Source organism: Carassius auratus, chromosome 19 (genome assembly GCF_003368295.1).
Source record: "Carassius auratus strain Wakin chromosome 19, ASM336829v1, whole genome shotgun sequence".
Classification (NCBI taxonomy): domain Eukaryota; kingdom Metazoa; phylum Chordata; class Actinopteri; order Cypriniformes; family Cyprinidae; genus Carassius; species Carassius auratus.
The window spans coordinates 18286869-18300711 of NC_039261.1; the positions used below are offsets into that span (position 1 = coordinate 18286869).

General features: G+C 35.6%; 1 protein-coding gene across 1 annotated transcript; it reads left to right on the plus strand.

Moving 5' to 3' along the window:
* Nucleotides 1–2321: 2321 nt before the first annotated feature.
* On the plus strand, nucleotides 2322–12076 carry LOC113119694 (glutathione S-transferase A-like). Its single transcript, XM_026289301.1, has 6 exons — nucleotides 2322–2540; nucleotides 2669–2734; nucleotides 5391–5496; nucleotides 9580–9698; nucleotides 11017–11105; nucleotides 11681–12076. Exons 1-6 carry the CDS (start codon nucleotides 2373–2375, stop codon nucleotides 11811–11813), a joined length of 681 nt encoding a protein of 226 aa, XP_026145086.1. The 5' UTR covers nucleotides 2322–2372; the 3' UTR covers nucleotides 11814–12076.
* The last annotated feature ends 1767 nt before the right edge of the window (nucleotides 12077–13843 follow it).

The window sequence follows — 13843 nt, forward strand, 5'->3', positions numbered from 1 at the left end:
TAAAGAAAAAAATTATGACTATTTTAATTTGAAAAGTACATATAAAATAGCTAATAAAATACATTTTGGTAACTACAGTTTGGCTAAAACTATTGACTAAAAGTAGTGATTGAAAGTTGACTAAAATGCAATGACCTTTCGTCGACTAAAACTAGACGAAAACTAAATGAAAACTATGAAAGGCTCAAATGAATAAAATGTGACTAAGACTATTAAGCATTTTTGTGTCAAGACTAAGACTAAATCAAAAATGCCTGCCAAAATCAACACTGATACAGTAACACGGAAAACTGATCATCCACCTTACCCTGCTAATTTTGTTTTCATTTGGTTTTATACAGGTGTCTGTTGTTGGTGCAAAGTCAAGGCAATTGGTTTGCATGTTTTTTTTAAAGTAAGATTTACTAACTAGAATTTACGGTGCAGACAACATCCCTGCCCAGTGAACACTAGTGAGATTAATTCAGATCACTGTAACAAAAACCTCTTACTGGGATTCAGGAATTATTTGACAGCTCAATGTCTTAGTATACAACAAAAATGAAAATGTAATCAATAAACACAACAACAAGCTTTATGAAACATCAATTTTCATTACACTAAGTGATCTTACAGTAGATGGACTTATAAGAGAAGTAAAGTTCAAAAACAAAAGAACTAAATATCAAATAGGAGTATACTGTTTACAGAATACAGTTTACTGTTACATACATCAATTTACATTATGATTAGGTTAAGTGCAAAAATTATGGTCTTCTGACAAAACAGTTTCTCTGCCTCTCTAAGGCAGTTGTCTTTCAGACTCGGTTCTGCAAAAACACGGGTTTAAAAATAGGCTAAATTTGAGCATCAAAGTTGAGTGTGTACAACATTTCATACTGTTTACTGGAGACCGAATAGTGAAATGTCCCTTAAATAAAGTACTGTTACTATATATAGTTACCATACTGTACTACACTGTGATTCACCAGTTTTGCTACCGAGTGCATGCATATGGATAACAGTGTTATTTGAGTTCACGCTGTGACACTAGAGTTAATTAGATGATGTTTTTGGTGTTTTATGAATAAGAACATAAAATATCTGTAAAATGAGACTTTGGAGAAATCATTAAAAACATTTGAATGTGTGTATTCATGCATTCCAGTATTATATAGCCTAGAATATTATGATTTCTAAATAACTAAATTAATTAGTAAAAGATTACATGATTGAAGTGTTTACTCGTGGTCCATTGCTTACATTACGAATGAATCTTTAATTTAGAATTTGATCTTCAACTGTGTCAATACATTATGCTATTTTTCAACAAAACTCTGGATTATGCTGCCATTATATTAGTGATATATGGTGCTTACAAGAAAGCTGTGAATTGGTTGTTACTGGTTCTTTAACAAATTATAATCACTTCTTCTAAATAACACAGTAAGTTCATTGATTAGCTAATATTTCAGTATCATTTTATTTGTATGCTTAATATTTTCGTCAACATTCTGAGGATTATGAAATATTTGGGGATTGTGCTAAAATGTTATAACACTGGGTTTTTCTTTATTTTTACTCAGAACAAAACAAAACAAACAAAAAGCCACTCTATTGCACTTTAGATATTTAGATGAACTTATCGCGATGAAAGTGTGGCGCTTCTCATCACACGTCATTGGTCATTGCTTCTGAACACTGCGAGGGATGATAAACACGACTGATTGGTTAGTTAGCAAAGTAAATGCATAAATCACACCTCATAGCCCGCCCCGCACTTATCACGACTCAACGAGGGCTCAGCGGACAAACGTTTGATTGATGAGTGACAAGTTTATAATAACGTATCTGATTTTGAATGTACTGTATATTAAAGTATAAGTTAAAGCCTGAAGAGTGAATCATCTCTCAAAATGTGAACTATTGTGGAGTGAGGTGACACTAAAGCTCTATCTCTGCAACTACGAAATCAGGGCACATTATGATCCTGTCTTTTATATTTTAAACGGTCCAGATTGATAAATCCTTGAAAACCCCTAGACTTGATTAGTTTTTTTTTTAAGCTGCAAAGTTCTGTTCTACAACATGAATTTAACAAGAGGCTTCTAGTTTTTTGTAAAATTATAGAGCGACACGAAGGAAAGCGCATTGTTGTAATTTTCTTTAATTGTTGGAATATAATTCACTAGGCTATGTATCGATTAATGTCCCTTATGAACCTTGATTTATTTTTACTTAACATTTTTGGGCGGGGTTTTTTTTTTTCATGAGCTTTTGGGCTGGAAATCGTCCATCAACTCTAACACTGTCTGCGTGTCGCAGTATGTGGTCTGTTCTGCACAGCAGCGCACGTTAGTCTTATTTCTCGATTAGACGCGTTATAAGCGGTCATGGCGCAGAGTATGATGCTGTACTGGGGATCTGGTTCTCCGCCGTGCTGGAGAGTCATTATAACGCTGGAGGAGAAGATGCTGCAGGGATACAATCACAAACTTCTGTCGTTTGACAAGAACGAACACAAGTGTGAAGAAGTGAAAGCTCTCAATCCCAGAGCTCAGGTGCGCTCACATGCATTACAGACCTGTGCCTGATTTCTTATGAGTGCATTAGGCGTTTACTGCTGCTTTAATTTAGTGACAGAACAATTGTCAAACTTGTGTTTTAATATTGCACTTTTTATTTGCAGCTTCCAACCTTCAAGCATGGAGACATCGTCGTGAACGAGTCGTTTGCCGCGTGTCTGTATCTGGAGGTAAAACACTGAAGGAGCCTGTCTTTTGAATTTATCTCGATTCATTATCGATTCAAATGTAAAATCGTTTGTTTAATTGCAGTTAGGCACTATTCTAAGCTTGGGTTAAATTCACAGGGATTTCGCATATGGTACAGATTTCGGTATTTTCCGACCTCTGAGGGACGACGACTCGTGTTTCGCATAGATCCGTTTTTTTTTTTTTTTTTTTTGAGTGGCTGAGTGCAATAGAGTGGGGGATTGTTGACTTGCATGATGTTTGAAATCGCGCAAATGGCCATAAGCTATTACCTGAATAAACTGCGAAAAGAAACTTCACGGACGGAATGCAACATTCATCATTAGACACTTCTATAAATAATATAACAAAATGTAAATATAAAACAATTATACAACTCAAACATTTGTATAAAATTTTAAAATGTTTTTATTATTATTAATTGTATTAATAATGTACTTTATAATCATCAACAAATCCTGAAAAAAATTTGCATCATTTCCACACAAAATATGAAGCAGCAAAATTGTAATGATTTCTAAAAGATTATGTGACACTGAATACTGGAGTAATGATGAAGAAAATTCTGCTTTGCATTATTATTATTATGTTTTTTTTTTTTATCAAATAAATTCAGCTTTGATGAGCAGAAGATAGTTATTTGGAAGTCATTAATAATTGTTATGTTTCCAAACTTTTGGCAGGTACTTAAATAATAATAATAATAATACTTGTTATATATACACTTTAATATACTATAGTACTTTATTATAATATATTATATTGTTGTCATTGTTATTAAATGCTGCTTTTTATTTTTTACAGGACATTATGTATTTTTACAATATCAGATATTTCTTTTAATGTGCTAAACTATGTATTTTTAATAATTAGTGCTGGGGCGTGACTGGTGGGCATGGCTTGGGGCATGGTCAGATTTTGCTTCTACTTTGTCCCTAGCTGATCACATGCCTGATTCAGAATTTGCTTGCATTCATTGTGTTTACTTATACGAGTATCATTTAAAAAATAACGCAAGTTTTTAACTTTTTTAAATTTCAATTTTAAAAATCTAGTGATTAATCATGTTTATATATATATATATATATATATATATATATAGAAATAAAAAACGTAATAGGTATGTAGGCATGACTTGGAATATTCTCTTGAGAAACTATACTAGTACATGCATGTATATTTCATAAAAAGCCTTAACGGTACCTGGGTAAACCATAGCATTAAAAATGAAACCACACAATGATTCTAATTTGTATTTTTTTATTAAACAATTAAAACCCATATTGTGTCAGAACACTCACAACTCTCCAGCTTTTTGGTGTGCAGATATGCAGATATGGGTATTGTTCAGAGGTCATGATGGCCAGAGGCCAATGGGCAAATTCGGCTAGGGTTTTTCGAAAGAAATCCTGGGTTTAACTCTCCATCACTACACTGGGGCCATAGCCGGCATCAGCACAGGACTGATGAGGGGATGACTGAGGTAACGTAAGAGGGCGATGACGTAGCAAAAAGTAATATAACGAAATATAAAAAACTTTTTATGCAGTCATTTTCTGTAAGTGGTAAATCTCCATCACCTGCGCGCTTTCACATGAAGCAGAACTGACTGCACAAAGATGTTCTTCACTGACAAGTAGCACAAAACATGCGCAAAATATGATTGTGGTTTTGTGCAGCTTGTCAGCAAACAATGGCTCTGTGTAGTTAATTCTGCTCCATGTGAAAGCATGCATGTGATGGAGATTTACAGCTGATTACAGAACCGGCTTTACTGACAAGATGCACATTAAATATCATATGCGATTTATTGTGCAGCCCTAGAATTTAGCATTAAAACATACAAAATTTGAAAGCTCTTCTGAGTTTACACCTCGCAATTCTGACTTTTTGTTTCTGCCATGGAAAAAAAAAAAAAGATAAGTGACTTCTCAAAATTAGGACTTTTCTCATAATTTCATAGTTTTTTTATTTTTTTAACAAAGAAAAAAATGCTAAAGATATGTGACTGAATGCAAGTTTTGCGAAAGAGCATGTTAATTTAGGAGTCTATGTTATACAGAAATACAGTATGATAAAATCAGCGATTCATTTGTTATGTCTCTTTTTGTTACACAAACACAAAAGAATAATGCGTTTGAGTCAGCGGCATCTTGCAGCCATAAAATTATTTTTTGTTATTAAAAATATATTTTTTACTACAAATTAATAAATTTTTCAAAAATAAACTAATTTTCCCCCCAACCACACAAAAAAAGGAATAAACAAATAAACAAAAAAAGTATTGTCTATCAAAGTTACAAATAATCACTTCCTAGTACTAGTTTTCATCATCAGATAATCTTTCTTCAGAGTAGATAGGCTACTATTTTTATTTTTCACTGACTGAGTTCTGATGTTATCTTTAGAATTTATATTGCTTTATGTGGGGATATTTAGTTCAGTTCAGTCACACACAGACATTTTTTACTTTAAACACCATGAAAAATATCAAAGTGACTCTGAAAACATGTTTATCAAGGAAGAGTAGTATTATTAATAAAAAATAAAAAAAGTCATTTTTTTTGTAATGAAGTAATAGGTCCAGACACTACAGATCTCAGACTGATGACTAAGGGGTGTGTTTTTGGTTTCTAGAGCGCGTTTAAGTCTCAAGGCACCCGTCTGATCCCAGACGACCCGGCTGAACAAGCGCTCGTCTACCAGCGAATGTTTGAGACCAACAACTTGCAGCATAAATTGTGTAAGTGCCCTCAACAATTAACACACTTCAACACTTCTGCTTCTGGTGTCAAATCTTTCTTGATTGTGATCAAGTAAAGGTCAGAATAAGGTCAGTAATATCTCCAGATGAACTCTTCCTGGACTGAAGCAGCTCAGCTTTACTTGATTCTCCATCAATCATGTTTTAGAGTCTCAAATCTGATCCTCAGGATCTTTTGAGGAGCGTTTGTTTCCAGAAGCTTTACTTTCACTGTTCAAAGTAAAAATCATTTTTAAATCATGTTTTGCAAATATGCCCTTTAATAAATCACTAGAGAATATGAGCTAAAATGCAAATGAGTAGTACAACATTTAGATGCAATGAATGCAGTCGTATTTTAAAATGTTTCACTCAATTATACATATTTTAGTCTGGCATTATAGTTGGGGAAAATTTCAGCCTGTACAAGTTTACGTCACAATAACACTAATATAAGTAAAAATAATCAAGTTCTTCTTCTGAGCTAAATTCAAGGTTGACTGACTTCATGTAAAAACAGACACTTCAAGCTTTCTTTAGATAATTCTCATGTCTGTGTATTTGCTGATGTGTTTATTTTTGTGGCGTGTTTCAGAAGAATATTCAGTGAGACTGAGATGACAGAATGTGCAAGTTTGTTTTCTTTATTTTACAAAAGCACAAAGTTCGGTTGCTATTACAAGTGCATACAAATGAAAGTAGATCTTTTACATTAAAAAAAAAAAAAATTATCGCTCTTATCTGTATGATAAAAAATTATTAAACTGTTTAAAGTTCTTTTCGCAGTTACCAGGAAAAATGCAAGTGATCGTTCAAGTTCAAAGTTTTATATTTGTCGTTTTTCAGTCATTATTAAAATAATGAAAAAACTATGAGTTTTTTTTTTGTTTGTTTAATAACTTGAAAAGTAAAGTAAACTTGAAATACTTTTTTTTTTTTAAATGCAGTAATCAGTAATGTAATCCAATTAAAAATGTTAAGAAGTAAATACTAATTTATAGCGGATTTCTTTTTTTGAGTAACTTACCCAACTGTAGGGACGCAAATGGTCTGTTTCTGATGCGTGCTTTGCCTTAAATAAATCATTTCATTGTCCAAAAATAAAGTCGGATATGCCAATGTGTTTTTGGTTGCACACTTTGCAAGTCAAGCGCCTTTTACATTCTTTGCTCAAGTGTCCAACATGTAAGCAACCAAAACAGACAGCATTTTCCTTTATAAAGTTGACCTTTTCCCTAGGTTTCTTTTTTTCAAACTCTTTACATTGCTCCAAAGAATGATTTGGTAAACAGTACAAACAGGTGGTGGAGATAGACTTAAACCGGCTGATTGACTGTTCAGCATTTGCCTTTTTGATTTCACCAACAATGGTTTTGTCAATGTTGGTGACACTGGTAGCAAAACTGTCCCCTTTCAACTTAGGCTTTGACTGGGATTGTGATTTCCACTTGTAGACATCTTTGGGTTTACCAATTGTTCTCATCTCTACATTTTGAATGGACCCAAATATTGGATCTGAAATGATTTTAACTTGATATTCAATGAAGTTGACAACATCACTAAATTTGGCTCTTCGTTTCTGTCTTTCCATGATATCACAAGCAGTTGTTCTCCATTTTTTCTCTGAGTTTAAATGGAAGCTTTAAAATTACTGCTCTCATATTCGTTGGCATGTCTAGTTCTTGCATGTACTGTAGATCTGCCATTGCATTGCAACAACCACGTAAAAAGAGTGCATAATCATGAAGAGCTGTAGTATCTTCATACCTGATCATAGGCCATCCGAGCACTTTTTCCATATATGCAGTAGAAACAAAATAATCCTCCCCAAACTGCTGTTTAAGCATAGCTTTAGCTGTATCATAACCTCTTTCAGGTGCCATATCCATACAGCTTCGAACAATTTCTCTTGGGCGCCCTCTTGTATACCTTTCAAGAAAGTACAAGCAGTCACCTTTGTTATTAGTTTTTTCCTCCACACAATATTTAAAAGCTTTGGTAAACAAACTGAATTGCAATGGATCCCCTTCAAACACTGGAATCTCACGTGGTGGCAAGTGTTGAGACTTTTGCTGCTGTATTAGCAGTTCGGTTGTTTCTTGATGTTTTTGAAGCATATTCTGTGTGAAACCAAACTTTCCACCATCTACTGAAGCAGTTGATCTAGGTCTTGAAGATGCATGTTGCTGTACATGATGAGATGAAGCAGGTTGTGAGGTAACATCTGTGCTGCTTTGCATTGTAGTCCTTGGCTTTGTCTCAGTTTCTGGATGAAGAGATGCAGTTGCTGATCTTGCTTGTCTGCTGACATAGGATTCCATTCCATCCACTGTGATGCTGTCTGCTCGCTGCTCAAAAGTCTTAAGCACAGACAGCTTTGCACTGGAGGCTGCGATTTTTGCATCGATATCCATTTGTTCCTTATGTTTCTGTAACATTTCCAACTGTTGCTCAATATCATGCTTCGCTTTTAAAGACTTTGCTTGAGTGACAAGAGCGGCCTTTTCTGCTTCAAGCTGAATGCGTGTAAGTTGCACAGAGGCATTGGATGTGCTTGAGCGAGAACTGTGGTGGCTACTTTTGTGGCTTGAAGTGCGACTGCTGACTCTTGTTTCTACATTTGAAACGCTATCATTGGGTTAAATTTCACTGGCAGCATGCTCACATTCCTCCTGTAGCTTATCCAACCATTTATTTACCACAGTGCTGAATTCCGCAACCCACAACATTTTTGCTTTAAACCAGGTTTCATGCCTCTTTCTCTTCATCAGGCAATAAAACAAACTTTTCATACATACTTTTGACCTCATTTTCATTTTCTCTGTTACCCATACACCCTTGTATAGTCTTTTCAATTGGGATGCTTTGTCAAATTTTGGCTTTCTTTGTTTTTGTAACATATCTAGTTTTGCCATTAACCCCTTTGCAGTAAGCTTAACCTCTCGTTTTCTTACGGATGATTCATCATTATCCCCCTCTGCATTCTGGGTTTGAGCCTCATCATGCTCGATTTTTAAACCTTTAAATACTCACTGCATATATACTTGACATAAACATCACCTCAGACATCATAAACATGGGTAAATAATTATTTCAAGAAACAGTTTATGCTTTCACAAATACCCTTTTTCAAGCCACCAATGCATTGGATTTTGTTTGCTTGTTTTGTGTGCACACTTTATTATTATTATTATTATGGCCATTTAAATGAAGTTCAAGTACAAGCGCTTTTCATACCTCAGTTCCAGAAACGCTGAAGGCTGCGTTCGTGTGCGCTGAATCCTCTTTGTTTACGTGTGCGGGTTTGTAGTCCTTTGAAGTCCGCGGTCAATCAAAGCAATAATCCACAGTAAATTCATAAAATAAAACGATCATGAATGAGCATCATCCGACTTGAGATCAGATGACTTTTCCTGTAGTCGTCCAATTTGATCCGATTCAGTCATCGATGTCGGTGTGAACGCTCACCCAGGCTCCTCCGATCCAACTTTTTGACTAAACTTGTAGGGACGCAAATGGAATCATTTCATTGTCCAAAAATAAATTCGGATATGCCAATCCATTTATTGTCCATCTGGCATTGCAAATAACAAAATAAAACAAAGGAAAAATATAACTTAAACGTAACTTCGTTTCTTCATTATTAAACAATTATTTTCATTCAAACAAACTGTTAATAGGTACGATCACAATTTCCTCTGGACCTTCCATTGCGCACCTGTAACTCATCATCAGCGGTTGGCTTAAATGTACTCAAAAATACTGATATGCCCTCTAGTGACACAAACACAAATGACAGTGAGATGGCTCCAACACCCAACACCGGTGTATATCGAATATGTGTATCTATATGTATATCTAATAACAGTACCTGATATGCTGTTAAAAAGATTTACATCACAATCATCAGAATTTCATCAAAGAAATAGAATCTGCAGCAAATTGCATAATTTGATTCTCTGAATGAAACTGAGTTGTTTTTCCTCCATATTCTCACTGTATCAGACTATATGAGCCATAAATATATGAAATATTATAAACACGTTTATATTATATTATAAAAGAAAACTTTTTTTTTTTCAGATTATGTGGCTTTCTATGACTATTATGTTCCTGAAGGAGAGAGACATGAATCGGCTCTGAAGAGGAATAAAGAGAGTTTAATCGATGAGCTCAAACTTTGGGATGGATACTTGGAGAAGGTCAGATTTTATTGATAATATAAATCATACATTTATGATGTCACATTGCTGATCTCACTGTGAATGATTCATCAGTTTTTTTTCTTTGTCTAGATGTAATGATTGTCAGATAGTCATTGTTTTAGGCAGCTCTTGCAGTTCATTGCAACCTAATGTCTTATCAGTAAAATGATTATAAAGTTATGGAGGGTGAACTTGACCTTTGCCCCCCATGACTTTGTTCAAAAGTATATTTTTTTCATTGCTTTCTGAAATGAATCACATTAAAACAGCAGAATGGATAATAAATAATGTGAACTGAGAACCGGTTCTTATTCACACAGCATAGTGTCTTTAACTGCCGAACACGTTTCCCACGACTGTACGCGCACTCGCGCCTTTGATAACTGTGCACGTGGTTTTGTCTGACTGTACATGTACCAGCTGCGCACAGCACCTGTTGCCACTAAATTACATCATATTAGTCCCATATTGTCATTAATATACATACTGACTACAACTTGGACCACTAAATACCTGCTTTTGTTATGTAAGTATGAGGGATAGATTATATAGTGTGCAGGTCATTTCAAGAGTGATAAACAAAGTGATATAAAATATTTATTTTCATGCATTTTAAATGTTTAAAAATGTGGAAACCACTCATTGCATCACACCATCTCCTGACTGCATTATTATTTGTAAAACAGGGGCTTTATGGAGTGTGTGTATACATGGTTATAAGTATAACAGTTTATATTTTATTAATTTAGGGAAATGAACAAGTGTCTTAGCCCTCAAGGAACTATTTGGCCAACCAGCTCATTCCTGCTTTAAAAGCAAAATGTTATTGATCGTGTAAAAAACATCAACTTTGAAGCACATGCTGATTGACGGACTATATCATTACTCAACATTACTTAATACCTTCCAGCAACACTACATTCAATTAAGGTAAAATAGTAAAAAAAAAACATAATAATAGTTAATTTAAATGGAACCGTATACTGTATACTGTAATATATGTTGAATTGTGACATTGCCAACCTTTAAATTAAGTTGACAGTAAGTAATAAACAGTATTGAGCATTGAGTAGTTGAGTATTATGCATTTTTCCTTACCACTATATTTTTAATAGTTGTTTAATGATTTTAATGGAACTGGAATCAGAACCGGAACTGGAACCGGAACCTGAACCGGACCCGGAACCAGAACATTTCTAAGGATTCCCAAACCTAGTGTTGACTGCAGCAGTTCTTTATTAGTAGAGGAGATGCTGTTACTGTACTTGAGAGCATAATAATGAGCTTCTCTAACGATGAGTGATTTGTTCATCAGATGGGTAAAGGCTCGTACCTCGCTGGTAAGAACTTCACCATGGCCGATGTGGTGTGTTTCCCAATCATCGCACTTTTTCCACGACTTCAGTGAGTATTTGCTCTAGATATAAAGTGTTTTTCAATAACTGCATGTTTTAACCCTCATAACACATTCAGGTCAGCTTTTATGAAAAAATAATACTGTCTTCAGCTGAAAGTGAAATTTAATTTATTTAGAATAAAAACTCTCAAGAGTTATAATTATGTTGCTTTGTTAGAAATAGATATGTAGGTTTCAATATGGACAATATGGAGCAATCATGAGTTATACATTTCAAATGAATTCAATTAAATCTATTTGTTTTATTGGGATTAATACTGTAAATACAAAATGCTTTGTAAATTTCATACAGTGATATATTCAAATAATATTTCTCAGTAATATTGAAAAATATTTAAATAATTTGTGATTTTTATTATTATTATTATTATTATTAATGAAGAGAGGTAATGCAGTGACATAGTAACATTCCATATTGTAATGAAGGCTTCATAAAGTAATGATTCTTTGAGTTTGAAGCAGTATCAGGTTTTGAATGCACTATGAGGATTAATGTTCGATGCCGATCATGTGAAAGGTGAAGGTTCAGATAAGACGTGTTTAATATTTGATCTGGTTTCAGCTGTCCTCGAGAGCGTTGTCCCAGACTGATGGAGTACTACGAGATGGTGAAGGACCGTCCCAGTATTAAAGCCAACTGGCCTCCTCACTGGCTGGAGAATCCTGAGGGTCAAGAAAAGCTCAAGAACCTGTGAAGAACATCATGACCACACCAAAAACATATAACAATCAGTTAATTCAGATTTACCTTTAGCTTGCTCTATTAAATCACAACTATGTTCAGTCTCATTTACAGTCATTTATCTTTAACCCTGCTGGACGTGTTATTTGTGAACAAATTTTTGAATATAAAACTCGTTGTTGTATCTGTAATGATCAAGAATACATTTTTTATTGCTTTTTGGGGCTAATAAATTTGTATCCTGTTCAGTCCAAATAAAGAATATATTTACCATCAGTTCAGGTAAGTTGCTTAGCATGAGCAATGAGTCCTTTCCACGATGGAGACCAGACAGTGTGTTTGTGTGCTCGGTGTGCTTTTGAACTCTGTTGCTGGTGATTAGTGAATGACAGTCCGGTGCGGGAGATCAGAAGTCCGGTGATTGGGATCGTTTATCTATCGAGTGGAAGAACATGGTGTTTCCATGACCCTCTCCACGGCCCACTCCTGATGTCCGAATACCCTGATGTCGGAGAGGGCGACCTAGTACACGTGGAGCTGGATCTTGGTGATGGGAAGCCTGGAATTCTGTCAGAAGATTGGGATTGAATATATCGTCTCTATGGATCCAGGATCTTCCTTTGGGGCCGTAACCTTCCCAACCAACCAGGTATTCCAGTTTGCCTCCCTGACGTTGGGAACTCAGGATCTCCTTCACCGAGTAGACTGTTCAATCTTCCAGCACCATGAGAAGAGAGGGGCGTTCGACCAGGCTCTGTGGAGACAGGGGGAACAGGTGAGTGATAGGGTTTGAGCAGGAAAAAGTGGAATCTGGGGTGAATAAGGTACTGTGAAGGGAACTGGAGTTCATACATAACCGGGTTGACTTGACGGATGATGGGGAAGAGACCAATGAATCTGGGACTCGGCTTTCGGGAGGAGTTTTGCATCCTGAGTGGATTGTGGGAGTGGAGCCCTCCTCTGAAAAAGATCATGAGGCATACCTCGTCCATGTTGGTTAAATGAGCCAACTCGACAAAGTCCATCACATAGTCCTCGATGGGCCGACCTCCTTGACGTAGACACATAAGCTGGGCTCCTAGGTGCATGACTGACCTTGATGTATTCCTTAAGGCTGCTGGATCCTGGTTTGGCGAAGTCTTCTGTAACGATGAGTCAAAGACGTTCGGATCCATATGCAGAACTTTATTAAGAGAATGGTCAGACAGGCAGTAATCAGGAACGGCGTCAAGTATGTAAGGGATATCCACAATCATTAACGGTAACAAGCAGAGGTCAGGGCAGGCAGCAGAGAATCAGAGTCCGTATAAACAATCCAAGATCAGACACAGGAAGTACAAACACAGGGAAAACACTCAGAAATGCTAGATGGGGCTAAACAAGACTTCGTCCAGACGGAGAGTGATTGTGCTGCTTATATGTGTGTCTGTGTATTAGCCGCAGGTATGTGGGTGTCCACATTCAGTCCCAGGAATGAGGCAGGATGGGAAATGGAGTTCAGATGCTATTTTACAAAGTTGTCAAGCTAAACGTTTTTTGAGGTTTATCACCAAATTCAAAGTATTTTTGTTTTACACACTGAAGGATTTTGAAATTTTAGAACAGAGAATTTTATTCAATTTATATTTAAATGCACACATTTTTTATATTTTCAATACATGGATGTTTAGCATTTTCCATATCTAATTCGTGAATTTGAGTTTCCAATGCCTCTAATTCAGCCCTATATCTCTTTCTCTGAAATGCTTGATAAGAGATAATAGACGATAAGAGACGAGTGGTTATGACGCAATCGTTAGCCTATTTTTTACAAAAACTGTTTATATGGGGCCATAATGTAACATAGAAGGTAATGGAGCCCTTTATACATTGTCGTGTATCTTTAGAAATAACTAATGGACAAATGGAGTCTTTAAACGCCTCAGATGTAAAGTTATTCGCTGTCAAAGTGATGCCAAAATGAATGGGAGTCAATGGGAATGCTAACGCAAGTGAAGTTCTGCTACAAGATGGCAGCCCCCACCCGACTTCAACTTCCGATCG